The 25,916-nt window shown below is 44.0% G+C and overlaps 1 protein-coding gene across 3 annotated transcripts in view; it reads right to left on the minus strand.

Annotated features, from left to right (window-relative positions):
• The window catches only part of ADCY9 (adenylate cyclase 9), an 80,501-nt gene that overhangs the window by 16,192 nt on the left and 38,393 nt on the right, over positions 1-25,916 (minus strand). For 2 of the 3 annotated variants that reach the window (XM_083872409.1, XM_083872410.1), the window contains exons 2-6: positions 21,676-21,848; positions 16,334-16,438; positions 11,941-12,158; positions 7,341-7,443; positions 4,021-4,229 (exon numbers count right to left, since the gene is read on the minus strand). In XM_083872409.1, coding sequence (XP_083728535.1) covers positions 4,021-4,229; positions 7,341-7,443; positions 11,941-12,158; positions 16,334-16,438; positions 21,676-21,848 — 808 coding nt within the window. The remainder of the gene's footprint in view (positions 1-4,020; positions 4,230-7,340; positions 7,444-11,940; positions 12,159-16,333; positions 16,439-21,675; positions 21,849-25,916) is intronic. The other variant, XM_083872411.1, reaches the window with a different exon arrangement.

Here is a 25,916-nt window from a genome sequence, read left to right on the forward strand (position 1 = left end):
CATTGATTTTTTCGGGATGGGATTTATCGTGGGGCTCTGCGCTCTGGAATCAAATGATGGAATTCTCCTCCTTGACAGCGAATCCAGCCCAATGCTCCCAGCACAGGAAGTCAGGGGTGCATTAAATCCAGACAACAGTGAGAGCTGCAGACAGATTTAATGGCTACAGGGCAGTATCAGTAAATAATGCAGTGTCAGTGGGCAGCTCAACAGGGCTTAAATGCTAAAGCATCTGAGCTGTTTACACAAGCTGGAGTTCAAATTAGTAACTTTGACATAAATGATTAATGGCTAATGTAGACTGTTACCATCATTTCTGTATTTACTGGCAGTTTAAAATCAATTCCCAGAGTTCAAATCAAAAGCTTTTGGCATAGCAGCAATTTGGTGGGATATTAAATACCAGATGTTAGAAATAAATAAAGGCAAACAGACTACATTGTTCTCCCCAGCATCAATACTCTGTATCAGTCGTGTTAACAGATCTGGTTCATTAGGCTCAAGGGGGAGGAAGCAATTTCTGCTCCTGGTCATGAGGAATTTAGGAAGATCCAATGTTGGCCACAGGTCTTGGCTGAGGACAGACAGGGAGTGACACCTCAGCAAGGCTGGGAAGGAGAAGCACCAGGAAAAGGGCAGTTCTTTGGTCAGACAACAGCACAATTTCCCTTTTACTGTTGGACTGCACTTGCTTTCTTCATCTAGATGATTCTTTTTTGCTGTCTAGAAAGGTCCTTTTAAATTCATGAATCAACTGAAAGTGCTCCCACCCCTCACTCTACTGAACAGGGCTAAACACCCACTCTTCTGCCCCCAACCCTTCACCCACAAGCCTTCCCTGAAGCACACTACCTAAAGCAACACATTTTTTGTAAATAAACTTATTTATAAGCAGTTTTACTTGAGGACAAGATGTCAAAATTATCTACTGAACAAAACTTCTATATTTACACTAAACATTGGGCAGCTGTTAGGCAGAATCTCTAACCCCTATTCCTGCAGAGCCACTCCTCAAACTCCTAAGTGGAATCTCACACATCATTGTACATTCAATGACAACGATTTTTAAAAAAATACCAGAATTTTAGGATCTGGAACTTAGGGATCTCTTACACTTCATCTGAGCTCGTCAAAGCAGCTACGTTTCAAGTGGGCAGAAGGACATTCTTCAGAGAACATTTCCAGAGGAGATGACATCTTCCACGTGCTCACAAATGAAGCACCAATTTTTGCCTGCAGCTTTATACAATTAATTTTTGAGTGGCTCTTATGCTAACAGTGGGATCCTCATCTATAGGTACTCCAATAATTTATTATCAGACACTTCAGAGGAATCAAAACATCCCTCTCCCTCATCAGCTTTGCTCCGTGAGGATTTCTGCTGTTGCAGAATTCAAGTTTTGAGTTATTTCTCACTGCCTGGGCTGTGACAGTGCTGTGCTCTCCTCTTCCCTCCCACAGCTGGACTGAGCCACGAGAGCCAAGGGAGCCCTTGCTAGGCTGAGTCCTGGATTTAATTACAGTTTAGCTGATTTAAAGGCAGGGTGTTCAGCATCATGATAATGAAAATACAATGTGAAACTTAGGCAAGAATTTTATGGTCTTAAAATAATCCCTTTTCCTGAAATTCTGGGATTGTGCCCAGCATTGTAGTCCAGTCTCCTCCCCAAAGATATCTCTGGTGGTATTCTGTGATTGTCATTTGGGATGACATTTCTGCACAGGAAGTTCTGCACTGTTTCTGTGCATAATGAGCAGTCAGAGGGAGCAGTCCTCACTTGGAAGAGGATTTGAAGAGGAAAAAGATGATTTTCACCTCCCTGCCCAAAGGAACTGTACAGAATGTGTGCCTCAGGTTATGGAGACTGGGGTGGCCCTGAAGTATATTTTAGGCATTTACTATAAAACAAAAACATAAAATAAATTCAAAACATCCCTGCTGGCTTGAAGGAGTGGACAGGGAAAGGCAGTGGTTACTCACCCCATCCAGCCATTCCTGGTTCCCAAGGTAACCAGGACAATTTGAGGGGTCTTGGGATCTCTGCTCAGGTTGACAGCACAGAGCTGCAGTGAAGCCAAACCCCTGCACAGCCATTCACAGACAAAAACACTTTGCCAACTCTTGACTATGTAGACTGAAAACAACATTTTTTCTTCTCCTAAAGGAACCCATAAACCACCAATTATAGAGCAGGACTGCAATAAAACCTTATGTATCTACCTATAAATATTTCTAAGATTATAGCAATAATTTTCATAAATGTACAAAACAAGGCAAAAGCAATGTCTGGTGGGGAAAACAAGTGGGGAAAAGAAAAAAATTGAAAAATACCAAAGTGAAGTAAGAATTCACCTGTAAAGTGAGTGAACACAAATTTTCTCCAAATACACCTGGACAGCAGAAAGCAGCACTTCTGGAAAGTGGTGGTTGAGCTGTTCCCAGCTGAACAAATTCATGGCCACCAGACCCAGACCACCTGAAAGAGCTGCCTGGCCACATTAATGTGCCTGAAAAACTTCTGCCCCACCCAAATCAGAGTGCAGAAAGGGAAAAATGTATTTCTGATGCAAGAGAGAGGAACAATTAACAGTTTAGAGTGACAATTCTAACAGTTCAACCATCTCCCAGTCCAGCTTTTAACTCTCAGAATTTCTACATTTTCTAAAAACTATTCAAATTGCAACAACCAAACATCCCTGCTAAGAAATGCTGTCTTTAAAAGCATTTTATAGATGGCTTCTCTCTACTCCACATGCCAGCTTTGATGTAAATCCACTTGCACACATTTATATGCCCAGTGAGGTACAGATTCCTTCAGTGACTAAAGCATTAATTCAGTATTTTTTAGCTCGCCCTGCGAAGTCAAAATAAGAATGCAAACTGCAATCTCTTGTTTCCTTTGAAACAGCAGCAGAAATTGCTTCCAGCTCATAATTACAAAAGCATTTTGACTGACACATTCCTGACAGATCTGCAGAACTCCAGGAGAGGACATCTATTTGCACACACCACCCTTGTCCTGCTGTGGTGCCAGGGAAGTGCAGGAACATCAGGATGAGGAGGGCACAGTGAACTCACACATCCAGACAAACAAAGAGCTCATTAACAGGTCAATCAGCTGGGTTAATGACAGGTTACACGGGGTATCTGTGTAGATCACAGCACACCCAGGAGAGGATGAGCTGCACTGAACAAAGTGCTCTTTGCTCCCCCTGAGTGTGTGAGTAACCCCAGGGATGGAGGAGTTATCACAGCAGGCTCCTGGAAGCCACAACACCCCAGCACTGGGCACAAATGGGGAATGAGGAGCTGCTGTTAAAACATCAGGCACCTGCAGCCAAGTCTGCTGAGGGCACAGCAGAGGCTGAGGGGCAGGACAAGGGTTCAGGTGTGGGGTTGGCACCTCTGAGCACAGCCCTGACAAGTGCCACCCCTTCTGCAGAGACAAAAGAGTGCCCCTTCCCTTCTGGGGAAACACTGGACTTCTGTTATGTGTCAGACACAGAAAACATGAACTACCTCAATGTTAACCCATGAAACTTAAAAAAAAAAAAATTCTAGACAGACACAATGTGCCTTTAGCTTTCTTTCTTTGGGGCAGCACTGCTCTTTGCAGCTCTGATGTCAGGTTTAACCCCAGAACTCTGTGTTTTTATCTTGGAATTTAAAGGAGCGGTTTTTTGGGTGGGTTTGTTTGCAGGACAGATAAAAGTTTTCTGTTTGAATTCTGACGGTCCTGTGAGGAGAGAACACATACACATGGCATCCCAAGGAACAGTAAGAGAGGCAAGGATGGGGTACAGATTCCTTTTGCCTAAGTGATGTCTATCAATTCTGCTGCAATTCCTGTAGCCAGAGCTCTCCCTGCACAAGATGTGCCGCAAGCCTTGGCTGCACCGACTCTGCTCTTCAAGCTCACAGCCTGGCCAAGTGAGTTCCTGGGATGCTGTCAAACAAAATATTCCTGAGCCAGGCACCACTGCAGTTCTCCTGCAGACTTTGTGTTACACTTCCCTTACCTGATGGAGACGACAAGGGACAGCACTTCCAGCAGGATGGCGATGACAAACACCACGACGGCGGCGGGTGGCGGAGGGGACGCCACCATCCCGTGCTTCAGGAAACAGGTGATGGAGAGGATGAGGAAGACTGTGGTGGACAGGAACACGTCCAGGAGAGAGCTGAAGGTTGCACTGGCAAACGTCTTCACTGGAGCATTCCTTATAACCTGTGTGGAATACAGGGATTGAGGGAAGGGAGGAAAAGGGATAAATGCTGTTTTTGCTGGATTCGACTGGATGATGAACAGCAGCTCCTAATGAATAAAGGAATGAAGAAATTTTGGCCACTTCATTAATCCAGTGTAAGCACTGGAAACAAGAAGCAGAAGAGGTGGTTTGATGGCTGTCACAGCTCCCTGAGCAGACTGTGCTGACAATTGGTGGTGCAGCCCCAGGCCTGGTGTGATTTTTATACGCTATTATGATACAGTAACAAAACTACATGAAAATTGACTATTCTGCGCAAAGAAACATAAATATAATAAGTAGAAGATAGGTTATGGGATGTTTTATTCTATAATTTTAATTAAAAAAACCCCCAGATTTTACTATAACCTTTTTAGCACTGATGGTTAAGAAAACCCTCCTAACACCACTCCACAAACACAGCTCCTGTGGCAGAATTCACATCTCCCTTTCAGACCAGATTAAAAGCTGTGTAATCCAAATTGATCAGAGCCCAGGACATCCAGTCCTGCTCTTCCATAACCCCTCACCACACATTCCCATCCCATCCTGGCCTGGCCCAGGGCTTGTGCAGCTGAGCTTTGTGTTACCATGGCCAGTCCTGCTGAAAATCAGATCACGAGCTCCACATCCTGGCTTACGAAGGTGAGCCCAGTCCTAGAAGTGTTTGTATCTGCCCAAGAGACCATAAAAAGCAAGTTCCAAAGAAAACCAGGAATTATGTTATCAATGTCACCATGAAGGCATCCAGTTGGAGTGCTCTGGTTTAATCTGGAAGTTTCTTTTGTTCCTCAGAACATTTCCTGTGCTCAGCAATACTGGGAAACAAACTTGTTCTTCCTTTGTACCTCTCTGCAACCTAATAAATCCAGTCAGCATCACTTCAGTGCCAAAATTACCTTTAACCTGAAGGTGTAGCAGAATCCTGTTCATCCACAGATGAAGCCCCGTGAATTGAATGAAGGGAAGCAGCACTGTATCCCCAAGTGACAGAGTTAAAGATGCTCTCACAGTGCTAAGTACTGCCTTCATTTCCAAATGAGAACAGATTAAGGCTCTTGGGAAGCAGAGCTGATTCCAGAGAGGGATCACAACCTGAGCATGCAGCTGGCACTGTACAATCAGAGGTGAATTCAGGGGTGCTGGAAGTCACTTTCAGCATCATTGAGTATCAGGCCATCAGAGAACCTGGACTATTGTCCCAATCTTTTCATTCTCCTAAAGAAGATTTCATTGTTGTTTTGAACCAGAACTCTGCTAACATTAAAGCTTTAACAGGTTCTTGCCCCAGTGCTGCAGAGTTACTATTAGAGAGTGAAAATTCACACTTTCAAAGAGGTTTATGTAATAATTTTCAAACTGTTAGCTTGGCACTAACAAAATGCACAGGCCACATTCCTGCTCTTTCTAGGAATTTCCTACACAGACACATTAATAGGTCCATCTGTATATGCTTTATTATCTCTGCTTTGCTTCTTTCCAGTCTTTCCACTGGAAACTACTTGATTTACTATTTTCAGTACAGTTTGCAAATTTTGCAGGCTGTAACCCACAGGAAGTTTCTCTCTGTTGTTGCTACAGGAACTTCATGCAGAGAGATACCACTAAACTACAATGCTGGAGGATGAGTGTGAAGCTCCTGACCAAAGTGAAGAGACTGGACGCTTTTCTCGTGCTGAGTCTGCCACTTGCCAACCTCCCCAGAGCTGCTGCTGCTTCAACACAGCACAAAACAGCCCGAGATGGGAAGAGAAAGAGCCCCCAAATAGAAAAACAAACCATGAATATTTCATGCTAGGCCAGTAAATGAACTGCTCACAGCAGGGAAGGCTGAGAAGCACCAAAGCCATTAGAAGGAGCAGAGGGGAGGAGGGACAAGAAGGGCAGAGCAATTGCCTTTTCCTGGCAGCAATTTTTCAGCTACTGGTGGAAGTGCAGCCTCAGTTCTAACTGACACCTAATGTCACTCTAGGTAAATTTAAACTGTCTTGCTAGTTCCTATCAGTCAGGCAGGGAAACCCAGTGCTGTGGAAAGCCTGTGATATTATTAGTCCCCAAGGGAATTAAGGAGTTTTCAGACTCAGTGCAGAATCCTGAAGGAAACATCGAGTTCCTTACAACTTACTGCTCCTTCCAATTCCAGTGTTTTCAGCTGCCTGTATCTGAATGCAGTACACTTATGGAATCAGGACATCTGAATTCAGCACAGATTTGGATTTCACAGGGATAACCATGAGACTGTGACTAAACAAGAATCAAATGCCAAGTAACCATTCTCAAAGTTAGAATATTTGATGAGAAGACAAGCAGCAATTGGTCCTTTACTGTGGTAAGTGATGGTCCTTACCATCTCAGCATGGCTCTCTGGCCACCCTAAAGACTTAAAACATTAACCTGAACATGAAGAAAAGACAGGTATAAGAATCAATGCAATCAGTGTACCTCAGATTTCCAGCCCAAACACTGGACTAGACTCAGGGCATAGCAAAAGATGCTCCAAGGGCTGGAACTCCTCTGCTCTAATCTAAGGCTAGGAATGCTGGGGGTGTTCAGCCTGGAGAAGAGAAGGCTCCAGGGACACCTTAGAGCCTTTCCAGGGCCTAAAGGGGCTCCAGGAGAGCTGGAGAGGGACTTTAGATGAGGGCCTGGAGTAACAAGACATAGGGAATGGCTTCCCACTGCCAGAGGACAGGGCTGGATGGGATACTGGGAAGGAATTGTTCCCTGGGAGGGTAGGGAGGCCTTGGCACAGGGTGCCCAGAGAAGCTGCGGCTGCTCCTGGATCCCTGGAAGTGTCCAAGGCCAGGCTGGACAGGGCTTGGAACAACCTGGGACAGTGGAAGGTGTCCCTGCCCAAGGCAGGGGTGGAATGAGATGGGCTTTATGGCCCTTTCCAACCCAAACTATCCCAGCATTCTATAATAAACCGAAAGGAGACTGTTTTCAGAGTCAGCAATACCAAGTAGCAAATCACATTAGACATTTCATGACCCTTGTCATGAAACAACTGCAACAAAATGTGTTAAAAAACCCAAGGACAGACAGTGGCTTAGACAGATTACAGACAGAAACCAATGCCAGTAGAAACTCACCTCTTCCTGGTAGCTTGTCCTGTAGGCCATCTCCAAATCCTGATCCAAGAAGTTGAGGCTCAGCTTGTTAATAGGTGGTTTAAAGAAGTAATCTTTCATGAGGCTGGAGAGAGAAGACAAAATGGACATCAGTTTGTTCAGCTGTGCCTCCTTCAGGCCCCCCCAGTCCGTGGCTGCTGTTTCTAGGGATGTTGGCACTTGGCTTTGAAGTTCCTGTGGTTCTTCTTTCTTCATCACCAAAGTATCCTCTTACCCACATCACTTGCTCAGTTCAAAGGAAATATTCCACATAAAAAGCAAACTTTTCTACTTCCAGGAAGAGTCTAACAAGTCCTTCCAGAAATTTAACAGATCTAACTGATGAGTACAGATAATTGTAACATAAGCCAGCAAATAATAAAGGTTAATTGCTGCTACAGACACACAACCTCTGGAGACACGTGGCTGTGGGATATTTGTGTCTAGGGTGGAATTCTATGGCTCAAAGCAAGCCAAGGATGACAAAGGTGACAAATTGTTATGGGGGGGAAAGAAACCATTGCCCATTTTAGAAAACAGCAGTTTCTTGTTATTTCAGACACTAAAATAACTCAGTAACTCAACTGGGAACACTCCCTTAATGATTCGGGCTGCAGAGGAGAGATGGAGAGCTGAGATTTACTCCTGAAATGGGAGATTTGGAATGACCATCAACAAAGGCAGTGACAACTAATGACATCAGGGCCAAGGAACCCAGAGGCAGCATCTACCAGAGGGTGTTTATGCCCTCCTTCACCTTCACCTTTTCCACAGAAGATGAAAAAACCCCACGACAACATAAAAGAGGCTTCAGTCATTCAATAGCTAGTTTTATTTCCCATCCTCTGGAAAAGAAATAAAACCCTTTTGAGTTTTGCATTAGGAGTAGAGGTTTGTGAATGAAGTTTCCTGATGGCACTTGATCTGCAAACCTTATCTTCCCTGAGGAGGTGCCAGGGAGCTGAAAGGACTCAAGAGCACCGAGTTCTTTGTGCCCAGGGTGGCACTTGCTGGGCACATGCCAGTCCCCCCTGCTCTGTGCAGCTTTCAAACACACCCCTCCCCTGCCTCTGAACCTCATCTCATTTTCAAGCAACTGATTCCATGTGTTATTTACAGGGAATTGTTTCTAAAATCCCTCCAAATCTAAAATGGAGTGGCTGCTTTCCCAGTGCAATTCCCACCCTGGGAACTGCAGCACCAGAGGCACAGTCAGAGTGGGCAATTTCCAAGCTGGTGGCTCTGAGCAAAAACCAGAGATGCACATGAGGTCAAATTCCAAGCAGATGAAGAAGCTGAAAGAAAGATCCTACAGAGCTTGTCCGTGCCTGAATTCTTTTTTTAAGGGGGTTTGGTTTCGGGGTTATTTTCTGTTTATTTTTTATGTAACTCTTGCCTAAGAGGTTTTCTTGGAAGCTCCCAGCACAAGATGGCATGTGGGAAGCAAATTTTTTTCTTAATTGAGATGCAAGATCAACCAAACACGCACTCCTAGGCTGATGCTAGAGAAGACAAAGGAGTCTAAGCATGAATATGGCTGATACTTGGTAACCTTTAAACATTCTGGCCTTGGCCAATACATTAAAAATATCAGGATACTCTGAAGGAATGACAGGATACTTGAGTCACCTCTCTCTCTTTTATTCTTCCATATCTTCATTCCTCACCTTTCTTAGACATTTCTAAGATCATCTTATAATAAAAATTTCAAAAGCTTTTGCTTTTTTTTTTTTTTTTTTTTTTTAAATACTGTTGAATCCCCTTTCTTCCTGCAGGGAAGCTCAGTGGAGGTGGTGATGGTGCTGTTGGTTAAGGATGTAGGAGGAACAGTCCAGCCCCTCAGTGCAGCACGGAATGGAAGCTGGAACACGATGGAACCAGGGTGAAGGCAGCATTCCCGGGGCCTTCTCAGCTCCTGTCAGCTCATTCTGTCTCCAAAAGGAAGATCCCACTTGATGAAACAGTCAAGCACATAATCTGCTTCCCAGGAGGCCTCTGCCTCCCAGCACAGGGTGTTCCCCGGATCAAGCAAGACTGGGAAGTGGGAAATGAAAGAAACAAACAGATTTAAAAACAATGAAAAAGTATTTAGACAAGAAACTGCCCCAAGGAGGGGATGAAAGGCTGCACAGAACCCAGTTCTGGGGGAGCCTTATACATCTCTGAGATTCTGCTCTGGAAGTCTGCAGAGATCATTGTGAATGCTGCCCTGGTCAGCACATGAATATTTGCTTCTTGTACTTCAGAGGTTTATAACCTAAAGAATACCTAACTTTTGCTGGAAACAAAAATCCCCAAACCATGACTCTTTTGAGGATATTCTCAGTGAAATAAAGTTCAAGCATTCTATACTCTTACACTACAGTTTTCTTTTAAAAAACACAGGAACGTGCAGGTTACAATGAACAAAGCACAGGACTTGTACAGAATTAAAGCCAGACTTGAAGCTGAAAGTATTCACTGTTTGTCAAATATAGAGAATCAAGTTGTAAGAACTGGTAAATTTCATAAAAGGATTCTTTTATAATGTACTAATACAAACATGCCACACTAATACTGTCTTTATTACTATTATTTTTAAAGAACATTGGAATTGTGCCGAGGTATCAGCTCCAAGGTGAAATCTTGGCATGTAAAAACCTCTCAGCCACAGAGCTGAGCTCAATCTCCCCAGTGTCCAGCATTTCCTCCCAGACAGCCCCAGGCAGCTTCCTAATAGAGTGCACAGGCTCCTGAATCCCCCCAAGGATATGTTTAACCCTTCCCAGCTCTGCAGGAAGCCTGTAGGATTAATTTATGCACTTTATCACCATATCTGGGTTAAGTATTTTGAATTGACAGGAATTTAGATCCAAGTGCCTTGCACTTGGAAGATCACTTGGCTTTGCAACAGCATCAAACCAACACAGAAAATCTCAATGAAAATGGGGATTCCTGTAAAACGACCATGAGGAAGTTTGGTCCCCTCCCTGAGACACCTCAAATTCTCCATTCAAAGATCCTCATAGATATTGGATTCATCAACACCAGCAATTATGTTTTACAAAAGGGAATCAAGAGCATTTTTAAAATGGCTCATTCCATATAATTTGTCATTGAGAAATGTTGGAAAAAAAAATCAGTGTAAACTGGTAGGCTTAAAGCATTTCGCATAGATCTAATTAATCAGAAGATTATTTTTGGAAAGTTATGTTTACATGAACTGAACTCAGCAGAGAAGTTTCCCTGGCAACAAGAAATGGCCCACTTAATATGGTAATGATGATATTTAATTGGGACCAAAAAAGCGCCAGGCTTTGACTGATCTCAAATCATGGTACTCCTTCTTCCAAATCAGAAAAAATTACCCGTTTTGGGAGTGGAGGAGGAAAGCACCAGAACACAAGAACTTGAGTGAGGTATCTTCAGCAGACCAACTGCATAAATTAGGCTACTTCTATAACTTAAGAGTTTGCAGAGTGCTGGTTACATTTTCAACAATATTCCTATTTATTCTGGCTTATTTCTGCCAACATTTGGACATTCCCAATCCATCTATTTTCTAATATTTGGAAGTATCGGCTAAATCTCCACTCTCAGCTACTAATAACAGACAACACACTGAAAAAAACAATAAAGAATCCTAAATTTTGACTCAGGTTGGCAACAGGAGAAAGGTAAACTGAGAAAATCTAAGTAAGAGACTGGAGAGGGACTCCTGTCTCTCCCTCTCACCTCTCCCTGCCTCAGTCATGTTTCCATAAAGGTGATGGTGTCCCTGTTCCAAACAGTCAAGTCCATAGGAGAACACAGTTTTAAAGTTATTTAGATAAAATCCTCTCAATCTGAGTGAAAGCAATGAAACAAAAAAATAAAAATAGCCATATATAATAACAAACTCAAGCCATCTGTTTAGCTGTTCCAGTCAAGTCACTGCCACAATGGAGATATGGTTGTGTGTTGATAAAAATCCCACACAAATAAATTTTGGAGAATATTTCCTCTGCCCAATATAAGCTTTTCTGTTTGAAACAGAGAGATAAACTCATTTTACAGTATATAAATAAATGGTAAGTCCATGAGAATTCACTCCTATTAATTCTGCTTCCAAACCCAGTGGGATTTCATGATTAGTCGCATGTTTTGAGACATTTTTCTTTTACTGTAAAACAAAAGAGCGAGTTTTGTGGTTCAGATTTTATGTTACACCTTAAATTGCAGAGGAAGGTGCACACTACATGCATTAAGAGGACTCTGGATTACAAAATGGAGTTCAACTTTGTGACAAGTGATTTAAAGAGCAATTTCCCTTTTGAAGACCTGACTGAAGGAGGGCTGACAGGAGGACTGTTCACCATGGAGGCAATCAAAACTGGTTTTACTTATTTTAATCAAAACTGGTTTTACTTATTTTAAGCAGAAAGTTTCTGACATCAAGTTTCTACTGTGGTTTAAGCAGAATAAAGACTAAAATCGGAAAACTTTTAACTTGTTATATGTTCCCAACAATTACTGAAAGCACACAAATAGTAAAAATATGGTACCCCAGTAGTGCCTTCTCACCTTTACAGGATTTTACACTGCACAGCTCCATTTTCCTTACCTGTCTTCTTTAATCACATCCACGAAGTGGGCATCTGTCTTCTCCCGGATGTTTTTGAACCTCAGAGGGAGCAGAGCTGACTGATCCAGGCTGACTCCGCCCCAGCGCCCCTTCTCCTGCAGCATTTCATACAGCGAGGTCTGGCTGTTGCTGAGCTTCTCCTCCTGGGGAGGGCTCAGAAGCCCATTCTGAGTCTTTGGACTGTGTCCTCCTGGAGCCTGGACAGCAGAGAGCAAAACACACCCAGGGAATGGCAGTGGTAAGAACAGACAGAGGAGGTTGCAAGGAGCAAAAACTGAGAGAAGCTCTTCCCTGTCCACAAAGACCAAACTCCCCCTGCTTTGAATCCATCCACATTTCCTATGGATGTATCTCCCACAACTCCCATGTGCCTGTTTGGATGCCACCTTTGTGCTTTTTATGAACCAACTCTCTAAGGAGCAGAAAACAAAGCACATTTTCACACATTCAGTGACAACCAACCACAAAGCCCAAATCTCGTTCACTCATCTTATGGTTAAGATTCTTCTAAAAAGAAAAGCTTTTTAAATACACATTTAATCTGTACTGACTCTCCTTGGGTCATGAGACAGCTCACTCTGCCAGCCCTTGCTGATCCTTCCCCTGACCACTGTGGGTCTGCTGCTTTCCCTGAGGTTCCCCCTCTCCTTCACCGTTTGCACATCTCATCCTACAACAAAAACTCTGCAAATTAAACTGTATTTCCTTCTCTAAGACATACTTCTTTTTCCTGGCTTTCTTTTGCCTTCATATTAGTTAAGATAGTTTTAATTCTGACAACAGCTTGCAACACGGCTTAGGTACACAGTGCTGCTGTCATTGGAGAACACAAATTACTTTTAAACAAAAATCATTCTATTTTTGTGGAGCCTGAAGTTCCCTCTTTTACATTTTGTTTGACCTAGACCAGTATGTACTGAAGCAATTCCAAAAGAATTAGACAGCTAAGTGTGGTTAGAATGAAAATGAACTGCAGTTAGTCAGGATCATTTTCAAATGCAAACAGAGAGCAAACTTGGCATATTTGAGTGTTCACCTCCCCCCCTCCATATCTTATCACTTATCATGTAGCATTTATCCTCATCCTGAAGCCCACTCATGACAGAAGTTTCTCCATTCCTGCTTGTACAGAAGTGACAAGCTCCTCCAGAAGACTATTCTTGGATGCCACCACAGTGACCATAAATAAATACCATAAATATCATCACCACCCCAACCACGTGCTGAAATATGTTACTGACATTGTAAAATCAACTTAGTTAAAGTTAAAAAATGTCTGTTTTCTGGCTAGCCGTGCAAGATCAATTCCATTTCCTTGTGTGATCTGTCCTGTGAAGCAAAGGAGGCAGGTGAGCACAGGCAGGTGAAGGGAAAGGCTCAGACACAGCCAAGGAGGATACAAGACTAAGGGGGCAGCAGGAGAACCCTGCACAGGGAAGTGTCAGGAAGTGCTTGGGCTTGGCTCCTGTCACAGCCAAGACCTCCAGAGCTGAAGCCATAACAAGGTGTGTTGGAATGGTTCCCTGGAGCCACAGGAAAAGCAGGAGGGAGGTGGGTTGTGCTTCCCCTTCCTCCCTCCCTCCCCGGGGGGATGAGGGATCCCCACCCTGTGGGCTACCCCGGCAGAGGTGTGAGCTGAGAGCCTTGTGCTGGTGTGCTGGGAGCCAGGAGATGGAAGGATTCCCAGTCTGGTCCCTTCTAGCCCTCACAACAGTTGTTTTGGCAGCTTGCAGGTGTTCCAGCACAGCGACAGCAGCTGAGGAAGGAATAGGAAATGGGGTGGTTTCCTTGGTGTGTTGCCAATGCTTTGCTGCAGACCATAATCAGCAGAAGGGAAAGGGGATTTCAGCCACAGATCCCAGCAGGGGCACACCAAGAGCCCTGGGACAGAAGGACACTCCTGTAATGCAGAGGCACAAAAACTGCTCACATAAAAGGTCACCAGGTTCTTTTCCAAGAGAAAACATTGAGCAGCTCCTGAGCAAGTCCTCCTACATCTCTGCCAGGTTATCCAGCCTGCCCAGAGGGAACAGAGCATCCTGCAGAGCCAGGGAAAACCCCTCTGGTTTTGGGCTGAGGAGGACTAGCAAAGGGAAACCAAATAAACTGACCAACCAGCTCTTAGTGAAGAGCCTTCATTGTTTGGTTGGTTGGGGTTTTTTTAACTTATGCTAAAGATTGTATTTGGTCAGAGCATTTCCCAGAACAACCTGAAGCCTAAAGAAAACTGAAAGTCATAGTTACCATCTTTTCCTTTCCCTATGAAACAATCTTTCTCCTCTTTCTTACCACTCCAGCCACTTGTTACTTGAAAAGCAGTAACCAAGAACCCACAGTTTTTGCTATGATCAGCTCAAATAAAAGATTTGGACTTCTATGCAGTGTCTGCTTTCCCTGCTGTTCCTCAAGATCATCTGAAAAATGCAGTGAAAATTTCTCTCTTTCAAAGAAGGTCAGCATGGACTTTCTCTTTAGCTCCTTGGCAAAGGCTCAAATCCCCAAGAAAATTCTTCCCTTCAGTCAGCTCAAGGTTTCTCTGTGCTCTGTTAATCTTAACAGGCAGGGATTAGAGTATGAAACTGTTTGTGTAGGAGAAAATCCCTATTTATTAAATGTTGTTAGCTCCAATGTTACTGGGACTTCAGAAGGCAACAGGCTGAAGGGTTTCCCTGAGAACTTGGAGGCTTGGTGTGGAGTTTCCTCTCATCACCAGACAAGGAAGCTCCAGAGGCTGTTGGGAGCCAAGGAAGTCCAAGGATATGATTAAACATCATTAACATTCCCAAAAGACAGAGGACATGAGTGCAGCATGTGGTGTGGGAAGGGAACAGAGATGGGTAGAGAGATCTTAAGGCTCTTCTTCCCAAGAAAGCTGAGGCTGTAAAGAAGTCTTGGGAACCAAATGCCACAGCAAACTTTGTGCATGTGGCTGTTCTTTGAGCTTTCAGTTTAACAGGCATCCCAGGCTTACTGATAGCTGTAACAGAGCTGATAGACACAGCTCTCATTTTTGGCTGAGCAAAAATCAAACCAAACCCAAGCAGGATGTGCGATTTGGGCTCCACTGGAATTCCTCCAGTGGAATTACAGGCCTCTTCCTCAACTCTGTATACAAATCTCCTCCAAGGAAAGTCAGATGACTTGCTGATTCACACACACAAAGCCACTGTAGCTACAGTAGGAAGCAGCTTAAACCAGGCAGTTGGTACCTAAGGACAATCCCTCTTCAGTCAGTTCTTGGAGATCCCTGCCCGTGGGCAGAGGCCACCTGGGGAAGAAGCATCTCCTGCCCACCATCTTGGCAGCCCAGGCAGATATCCCACATGTTCTCTGTCTTAGAGATCTCAAGCTGGTTTGAGACAAGTCCCTGCTGACACCTCCCTCAGGGCTCAAGGGAGCACGATTTTATTCTTTTCTTAGGCTGTTTCCTGGAACTCTGGCACAGAACTGCTGCATAACACACCCCTACAGCCCAGTAAGGCAAGCCCTGCTCCTGAGCTTACAGTTTAAGCATGAGACAACAGATCAAGTACAGACAGAGAGGGACAAACACAGATTAATGCAGTGGCTCAGCAGTGGCAACAGTGCTGGCAAGTTTTTCAATCAGCTTTACAGGCAAGTAGAGCTGTAAGACAGACATGAAGAATAAGATCACTTTCTCAGAGCATGAATACGAAGTGATTCTCCCCAGGGAGGGAAAACATTGTATTTATTAGAATATATAACAACCAGGTAATGAGCACTGGTCCTCAGTCTGCATTTAGCTGAACATTCAGGGAGGAGTGAGAGGTGACAGGCAGAGCAGAGAGGCTGCAAAGGCCACGAACAGGAGGACAGGCAGGGGAGTCTGGCCTGGCAGGGGAAGTAGGCGACTTCAGTGAGAATATCTAAGCATCAGGCAAAGAAAGCAAGAGTGGCAGCAGCACGAGGAATATGAAAGAGGCTGTTTTTGCGGGTCAGGAAAGGATGCAAACTGACTTGAAGCTGTGAATTTCGTGCATGAACAGGAACAACCTTGTCTCAGAGCTGCGATGCAGGAGACGCTGGCAAGACACGAACCTGTGCTGAGGTGACACAGCCCTGCTGTGGATGGAGAGTGTGGCAGTGCTGGCTGGGCCTCCCTCTTTGGGCATCATCAGCATAGTTTAAAGAATCCAAATTCTAGTTCTTTCTCGGGATCAAGCTATGCCCATAAAATTACTAAAAATTTTGAAAATTGGAGCAGGAGGGCTCAATTTTTGAACACAAATCAAAAATAAAAATCAGTTTTGCTGCTTAAGAGCTTGGCTAAAGGAATAGTGGTGCAAAAATAAGAAAGCTGAGGGAAGCAGAGAAATAAGGGAGAAAGGGAAGTGAGAAATACTTCAGTTACCTTAGTACTGTTTTTATGCTCATCCTGACAACCATTTTGGATAGCTCCTTCATCTATGCTGACATCGCAGTGGGGAGCAAGGGTGGTACTACATGAAGGGCAAGGCTGAAATGAGACAAAAGAGTTTTAGCCAGGAATGTTCTGGTGTCCTTGTAGTATGATGCAATTTGTAATTCAGTCCACTTGTATACTTGCAGCACGGTTCAAAGATAAACAAAGCTTCAGAATGGGAGGCAGGGAGCAAAATTTGACTGGAACAGAACGCACCATTTCAAAAATAAATCACAGATTTGCTGTTTGCTGAAGCTAAATCTAATCCAGGAAAGCTTCACTAGTGTAAGATCACAGATACACTGTAATCATTGTGCACAGGCAAAGGACCTCCCCAAGAGGAATAAAACATTCTTCAGTAGGAGAAGTGAAATTTTCCTGTGTGAAACCTGCCTGCAAAGGGATCTGAATGGCATTAGGAGAGAAGACAGCACAAAATGCAGCAAAATCCAGAAAAAGCATGAAACATCATGATGCATTATGAACAGTCCAGGGAAATGGAAAGCAACAAATCTGAAATGAATAAAACAAAATGCTTTTTCATACAGAGCCCTAAGACAGGAGAGAGGAGCTCCGTCTATCATACATTGCTGGAGCTGAACACCCAGCAAATGTCACAGGGAACAAGGAAAGCAAAACCATCAGGATTTGTACTAGTTCCAGGTGGTGCATTTTGGAAGAAACCTACAATGTTGCACTTGAGCTTTTAAAACAAGCTAATTCCTTCAAGTTAAAATGTGATCTTCTTCAGGGGAATTAACACTGGAATTTTATCTTCCAAGTTCTTCACTCTCTTCTCCAGAGCTGGCAGTGTCCAGGCAGGATCCTGCTCAGAGGGACCCTGAGCCTGAGCCCTCTTGGCAGCTCCTCTGCTTTGGAGACGTTCACTGTGACCAGGCTCGCCAAAGTCTGCTACTAAACATCACAGCAAGTTTTCCAGAGAGAACTTGAACCTTTTGTCACAAACTCAACATCCCATGTTAATTTTCTCTGTTTGCTCTGGACATGTTCAAGCCTCTCTAGTCCAAACCCACAACTCCTGCCTCCAGGTTCACTCCCCATTTCAGAGACCAGCATGTTAAGTCTTTTCAGAACTAACTTTTCATCTAATGCTCCTTTTCCACCTTTGATGTCTCACCTGAAAACAGCCAGCATGTTTCATTTTCAGAAGTTTCTCCCAGTCCACTCTCCCTGTCACATCTAACCACTCACCAATGCCTCTCAAAGGCTTTCATGTAGGACCTTGAGCCTCCTCAGCAGCCAGCAGACCATCCTGCCTGCTGCTCCTCAGGGACACAGTCCAGGCTGGGCACTGAAATTTCACTGAGTTTCCATCAGATAAGCAATTTACATCCAGTTCTGAACCTGGGCAGTCTGAACAAATACCAACACAGCTGAAGAAACTATGGAGTTGGTTTTCAAATGGTTTTGTTTAAAAACAATTTCTGACTATCACAAATGTCTTGGCCACTTGGTGGAAGTCATTACTAGATGGCCTAAAAAATAAATTGGCAGTGGGCTAACAAGCCTTACTAAGTGACCCTCTAGGAGTTAGATTTAGATTTATCCGTGGCAAAAGTCAGGTAATGGTGACAAATACCAAACACCTTTAACAGAAAATGAAGAAACCACTCCTTGTTTGATCCTGCTAATAAATCAGCAAGACCACCTCCAACACTCGTCTCTCAGGGTTAAGCCAGAAGACAAAGGGCTTGGAAAAGCAGCCTGACCTTTGAGAAGAGGCAGAAGCTCCTCTGACTTTCCCCATGTGTTCAAGTCAACATCATTAACTCCCTTCTCTATTGCAGGCATTCACAGGCTCCGTGTGCTGTGACCTCAGTGCCATGAATAAAACATTAATGCACTTCCAGCAAACCAAGACAAGCAAAGGACTTTCTGTTTTCATACCAAGCAATCATTAAAACATTTTTACAACAGCTTATGATTCCCTGTCAAGTGAGGCATGTCATAAAAGATGATAGGGAAGATAAACTGATACCAAAACCACTTAGGCAGGGTAGAGTGTTTTCATTCAAAAAACCACCTGCTGTTATAGATTTACTCAGAGTTTTTACCCTCTGTGTTCACCATTTTATTAATGTAAACACATCTTACTGACATTCAAACTGCAACAAGGTTTGCAGTTAAATGAACTCCAGATACACCAGAGGAGGAAATAGAATTCCTTTCATGGATCAATTACTGTTGCACTCTCCCTCCTGACTTTCCTTTCCTTTACAGATCTTGTCCTCCAGAACATCCGTTGAAGCCCAAAATGTGAAAGTCATTCTTTGCATCCAATATAGCTACTTTTTCCCCTTTAAAATAAAAATATTTCATCTTGCCTGCAATTTTGCCTCTCCTACTTAAGACTCTTTTGCAGAGCTGGAGTCATCTCCTCCTACACTGACACCATTTACAGCTTTGTATTTAAAACAGTCGGCATGTAAGTCATGATTCTTTTGCAAATTATTATCTCCAGACCCTACCAACAAGCTGCAGGCTTTAAAAAAACCCTCACGAAAAACCCAAAAGCTGTAAAAAAGAAACCCACTCCTTTTCAAAAATTGTGCATGATCTGTGATCAAACTGCAGTCGTACCTTGTGGGGGTTTTTTAATATACATATACACTGAAAGCAAAAGAGAGGCAGTTTAGATTCGATATAAGGAAGAAAATTTTTACAATGGGAGTGGTGAAACACTAGCACAGGTTTGCCCAGTGAGGTGGTGGCTGCCCCATCCCTGGAAGTGTCCAAGGCCAGGCTGGACAGGGCTTGGAGCAACCTGGGATAGTGGAAAGTGTCTCTGCCTGTGGCAGATGGTGGAACCAGATGGGCTTTAAGGTCCTTCCAACCCAACCCATCCTATGATTCTGTGATTCTCCTCAGCAGAGGAGACTGGTGCACATTTCCCTGAGGAGCACGCTGTGGAGTCAGGAATCCATGGACCTGGCAGTGCTGGGAGAGGTGGGGATGCCCCTCACTCCTGTGCTGCCACTCCAGCCACAGAAGAGGTTTTTAAGCCAGTGCTCACAAAACTGCTCCATGGTCCCCACTCTGACACAGCATCCACCAGCCACATGCTGATGGGATCACAGGGAAACCTGGGTTCATCCAGAATTCTCTGCAGCATCACAACACCGGGGCAAGGCAGTGAATCACAGCTGTGAGGCCAGTCAGGAAATCCCTGGCCAGAGCTGCAGTGCTGAGGGTGATGAGTAAAACCAGACACCTCTAGGTACAAACTCTGCTGTAGCTGTAGCACAACAGGGTATCCAAGGCAGCTGAATCTGAGCTGGCACTTGTCTGAGACGCTCCTCTGAGCAGATTCTTTTAGTTTCTCCTTCTCTCACTCACAGCCACGCTGGTACTTTTGAACTCTACTTTCACTCAGCAATTAAACATTTCAAGGGCGAGGAGCTGGACTGCGATGATCCTTGTGAATCCTTTCCACTCAGGATATTCTAAATAGAAATTAACACCCAGCAACAGTCCCAGAGCAGAAAATCAGGGGGAAAGCACTGTGTTCCACATCACATCCTAGTTGTTCAGGAAGAGTGGGGCAGCTGCAAGGTAAATCACCCCACATTTTAGAAAACACAGAACAGAGCTGATCTTTAACCACAGACTTCATCTTTTTAAGAAGTACCACCCCAAGTTTGTACATAACAGTGTTATCAAGCCCCAGGTGCAGGTGAGCCAGTCCCATCCCTCTCTGCAGTTTCAGTCCTCAGTCACAGCCTCCTCTGCTGTCTGACATTCCCAAGGCATCCTCACTGTCTCTCAGAACAGCAGCCACAGCTTCACCACTTGGCTTCATCCCTCCTCTCTCCCTTCTGCTCCACACAGGCAGCTCAGCAATCCTGCTCCACTTGGCACATTCTTCCTCCTTCACTGCTTGAAATGAAGGAGTTTCTGTCACTGCCACACCTGGACCTCTGCACAGTCACACCCTGGGCATCACTCACAGGTTTATCTGTACAGCTTCCCCCAGCTCTAAGATGTATTTTCCTGCTTTATTTGCTGTTGCCTTCACTGAAAGGCAAGAGGGAGCCGGAAAGCTGGTGCCAGCAGGATGCCAAATATATTCTTTCTTACACAGGAGAAGGAATAGAAACATATCACCAGCAACTTGGATGCTGTCAAACCACACTCAGTGCATATTTTGGGGAGGGATAAAGATGGCTACAGCTCCCTTCTGTAGTTAAAGAGGCTTGGACTGCTCTCTAAGGAGCTCACTCGACCTTGGACCATTTCTTTGGGTCAGCCCTCCAGCTGACCTCCCCCATAATCCAGTGTTTTTACTTCAAATCTTAAAACTGAGAGCAGAGTCAGGGTAAAGGTGCCCTACTCATGCTCTATCAATCCAGAAAAAAATGAGAAGCAGTAAAAATGAAGCAGCATGAAAATTATCCCCACATCAACTCTGTCAGCTGAGTCTCAAACCTGTGTTGCAGAGATCCAGTCAGGACTGACCACACTGAAGTGTTAAGGACAAGGACCTGCAGATGACCACCCTGGCTCTGACATTTGTGCCCACCTCAGGCAGCCCAGGAGAAGGAATTCTTAGCACAAATGAAAGGAGAGAGTAGACATCTGTTGTTTGGGAAATCTGTTCTGAGATGGAAGATGGAGAGTAACAGCAAAGCTCTGAAGCAATACACATTGTTTCACAGATTTCCTTGTCAAGAGATCTTGTGAGAGGTGTGAACATAACAAAGTGTCATCATTCCTCCAAGCTGAATCCATACAAATCATTGCCCTCAGCTCCAGATATAGGTTTCTAGAGCAAGCAGATAAACCCATCTCACAGCCCACCAGAGCATTTTCTCCCATCACAAAAACAATCCAATTGTCTTTTGCAGGGATGTCTGTTAAATCCTCATGAAGAGGCTCACAGGTACATGACCTTCACAACAGAGGAATGACAGAAGGAGCAAAAGCAGAAAATCACAGAAGTTACAGTAGCTACATAAATCATATTCTCCCCCCCTATAAAATCCAGACCACTGAAAAAGCATCACTGACCTCTCAATCCTGAAATATAAATAAAAATAATTTATTTGAAACCACCTTTAAAAAGTGCTCACCTTATTTTAGGGATTGTTTGGCAAATGGACAATGAGGCATTTGACTTGGTAAATTTTTCCTCCCTCAAACTCTGTTCTGTCACTGTATGTATACATACCCATACATATGTAAATATGGAAAGCAGTGCATAAACAAGCCCATAAGGTTTCCCCATCCCTGCTTTGAGAGCTGTGCTGCTGGGCTTTGAGGGGACAGCTCACCTTGGGTTTCTCCACCTGTTTGGTTGTCTTGGTCGGGTCGCTGGAGTTCTCGGCCGACGATGTTCCCGGTGTCCTGGCTCCGTCTGAGGACTCCAAGCCAGGAAGCAACGCCTGAGAACAGCTGCAGTGGGGCTCCTTCACCTTCTGACCTGAGATCAGATAGGTCTTTAAACCTACAGGAAATAGAGGTGACCAGTCAGAGCTACAGAAAGACAGAGAGAATGTTCCTTTGGGTTTCTCAGACACAGTGACTACCACAGCACTGCCAAGGCTCGGGAATACAGCGCACAAAAAAAAGACAGTGGCTGGGAAAAACAACCAGGAATACAAATATGTTCTGTGCAAAGTGGTGGCAAATAGGGTTACCCAAATCTGCTGCTCCAGACACAAGAGGTGACTCTGACACACAGCAATATGTACTCTCTTTATTCCATTTTCACTCATGTACTTCTGAAAAACACAGCTAAGACCTTATGTATTTGCTTCTAAGTCGTGATTTGAGCTTTCACATTAACTCTTTACTTCTGGAAAGGATCTGCAGCCTGGTTTTCACTGATATCTGTATTAATATTCTACTTCTGAAAAACCAGCATGTACTCTCCTTCACTTGCCAGAGAGATGTCGAGAACATTACTTAGAGCTGGTAGCACACTGAGAAAGGAAATGGCATTTAAGTGCTAGAAATTCTGATGGGTTTTCATAGTTAGTGCAGACTTCACATTTTTAAAGAACAAAATCAATCTCCCTCTCTCGCACGTACACCCACACACGCCCTCTGCAACTGGTGTATGAATTGAAGCATAATTGGAAAGCAGATCCAATATTAAAGGCCAGGCTGGTAAATAGCAGGTTGTATCAAGCTGAGCTGTATCAAAAACCTGTTCAAAAAATGAAAGATTGGAATTTCATTTAACATATCACTTCTTTTACTTCTTTGAACTTTGCGCTGTGGTGTTCTGGGCTATTTCTAGACACAAAGCCTGAGAAGGAGCTCTTAATCACTGCTTTCTGAATTCACAGGAGCTCATTTGATTGCCAGTGGATGGGCAATGTCCTGCCCCGCACTGAGAGCCACCAATGTCCCCCAAAAAGGATGGAGGTACCAGTGTTCAGAAGGGCAAAGCGCTCATTTTTCTGTGGTGCCAGAGCCCACATTCCCAGGGGATGCTGCTCCAATCCCTCCCTGCCCCAGGCTCCTGGGATGGCTGCTGGGTCCCATCTGGGTCAGCTCTGCATCCCCTCCCTGCCCCGAAACTTGGCTCCCAGTGCAGCCAGACACGGCTGTCACAGCCATCGACCCGTTCAAATTGGCTCCATCCACAGCCTGAGCGCTGGAAATAAATGTGTCAAGTTGCAGCTCGTGGAAGAGGGCAGGTTTCTGCTCCCTGTGATAAGGTCACTCTCTCATAACCTCCTTCACAGACAGAAAATCATATTCCATAAACCTTGCTTTAGGTCTGTAATACACAGCACAGACTGTACGTGGCCAAAACCTTTCCAATAAAAATAACTCAGACGCGCTAAGAGCAATTTCGCAGTTTTCTCTCTTTATTCCACTCGTAGCTTCAGCTCTGAACACTCCAAACACCACAGAAATCCACATCCCTACCCACCACGTCCCCCTTGGGCTCCAAAGCTGCTGGGAAAGCTCAGCTTCTCTCTCACAGAGCTCCAAACCCGGGTGCACTCGCTGGCATCTCAGAGATGTTACGCCATAGCCAATCTTTATTTTTATATCATTTATAGTAGTGCTCGGATTTTATTTGGCAGTGCTGCTTAATAAAATCCTGACTGCTGCTGGCTTCCAGATGTCGGGCTCTCTCTCCTTCAAACTTCTGCTGATGGGGGCTGTTGTTTGAGGAATTCACCACAATCAGCTCACAATTATATGTTTATTGTGGTAAAGGCTGGAGCATTAACTGACTACCCCTATTTTTAAAAGCTACCTTAAAGCAACAGCAGTGATTTCCCTATTCCTATTATTTCTCTTTTTTTTTTTTCCTAAATAAACATCTTTTTCTTTGTTTATTGTACTTTTGAAAAGGCACTTTTTATGTCTTACTGTGCTGTGCAGCAAAATTATTTTGTCAATCTTGTTGCAGGCAGTAAAATTATCTCCAGTTTGAGCTCCAAACCAAGGAAAAGGGGAAAAAGCAACGCAGACACTGCAAATGGATTTGGGAAAACAGAATCCAGCCTTGCCTCAGCCTGAAACATCAGCTCTTTGACCCCACTCCCCACCTTGTCATCTTCATCCCTGGCAAACCCACAGCACATCAACAGCAGCCATTTTGTCCTCTTGGCTTTAAAGGTCCTCAAGGACTCTAAAAATCTCTTTATTCCCTCCCTGTGCTCCCCAGCCCCACCACATCCCTGCATAAGGAGTGTTACTCAAAGGGGTAATTTGAATTGGGACAGAGAAAAACCAATATCCTGCACATGGAGCCAACAGGAGAGAGCAAGAAGGAGAAAAATGTTATTTTTTTAAAGTTTTGGAAAACTTGACTTTGAAGAAGTGTAAAAACCTTTCATCTTTACAGAACTTTACTAACGTGGCCTCGCTAATAGTTTATTATTAAATTCTTATGATGGGAAAACTCCATTTGCTTCAGTATTCCTTGGAACTCTCTGACATTTCACAAAGCACCTCCTGGTCTGAGTCTGAAAAGGGTCATTAATTGAGTAGAACTGTATTGGTGTAACTAAAATGCATCATTTGAGAACAGTGCTCTTCCTCCTTCCACATCTCCAGGGAATCAGTACATCCAACACTGTCATTTTCCACACAAGCAGTGTAGGGAGTGAAAAACATCCTCACCAGCACATTTAAATCAATTAAGTAACATGACAATAAGGAATGAATAAATAGAGGAGCTGCTATTTTATGTGAAAATGCAATTTTTGGTGTGTGTTGCTGCGCAACGAAGTAACTCAAGACACGGCAATGCAGAAAGTGATATGAGGTGCTGGTAGTGCTATTTATAAAGGCCAAGATCAATCTTGTAGTCACTTCCTTCCCCGAAATTTATCCAAAATAAATGCTGAAGCACAACCTCAAAGTGCCTGATAGCAAATCTGTCCTCTGGCAAGCTTTAACCTGCAATTCTGCTTTTTCCAGAGGTGGTTCTTGGAAGCAAAGACAGGGAACAGGCTGCAACAACCCCAATAAACCAACTTAACACAGCAGTATTTTCTGCCCTGGGGAAAAAAATGAGCTCTCTCATGTTCCTCTGAGGAACACAAACCATTCCCTTCACTGCTCTTCAAGGTCTGAAATCCTGTAAGCATTACAAAGAATAACAGCTCCTGAACACTGAGCCAAAACACTCATTGCTTGAATTCATCTACTTTGAATATTGACATGGCAGTGTTTGTAAAGTGTATTTTTGACAAAATAATAACAGATGAGATCTTCACAGAACAACTGTGGGTTTCTTAGTCCTACTAGTGCAGAATTTTAGAAGCATTAGTGAGTCTGTGTGCTTGGCTCCTTTCTTCAGATCGCCCTTCTTTGATCTGTGGCATTATAAAAACAGCTAAAAGTTAAAAACACTCCTAAAAACAACAACAACAACAAAAAAATCATATGCATGTGCTCACACACAAATTACTTTCCCTATGCACAAAAAAAAACAAGAGTTATTATAAATAAGGCTGTGTATAAACATCCCAGGCTTCCCCCAGGTTGTGGTGGCGTGAGAACAGGCGGTGGCTGCGGAGCAAAAGGGGAATTTGGGAGCCTGGAACTCCCTCCTGCCCATCCCCAGGGACATCAGCGAGTCCCTGGAGTGAATCCCCAGCTGTGCCTGCAGAGGAAAAGCAACCCAGGTAATTTATGGGAAGTTATTTGCTGGGGAGGAAAGGGAAAGGAAAGATGTTCTGATCCTTCAAGTCCTTAATTCAGTCATTTGTTCCTTCCTTTCAGCTCATTTATCCTCACGGCTTCAGGTCAGAAGTTGCTGCTGTTCCAATCTAATCTGATTTTTGTATTAGGAGAGGACATCCCTCCATGCATCTGTTAAGGACAGGATGGCTTTTCCTACAGGAGATGAGGAATTAACACAAATACTGGTAAGGAATTCTTTGACAAAATATTCAAGTTTCAATTTTCAATGCTTCACCTGTCTGGAACTGAAACTTTTTATCCCTCTGTTGATAGGAGACAGGAAAATTTCTTTCTCCCTTTCCTTACACAGAGACATGATTAGTATTTTTATACTTTTCATGTCTCTATGTAAGGA

The sequence above is a fragment of the Zosterops lateralis genome (genome assembly GCF_965231275.1).
Source record: "Zosterops lateralis genome assembly, chromosome: 15".
NCBI lineage: Eukaryota > Metazoa > Chordata > Aves > Passeriformes > Zosteropidae > Zosterops > Zosterops lateralis.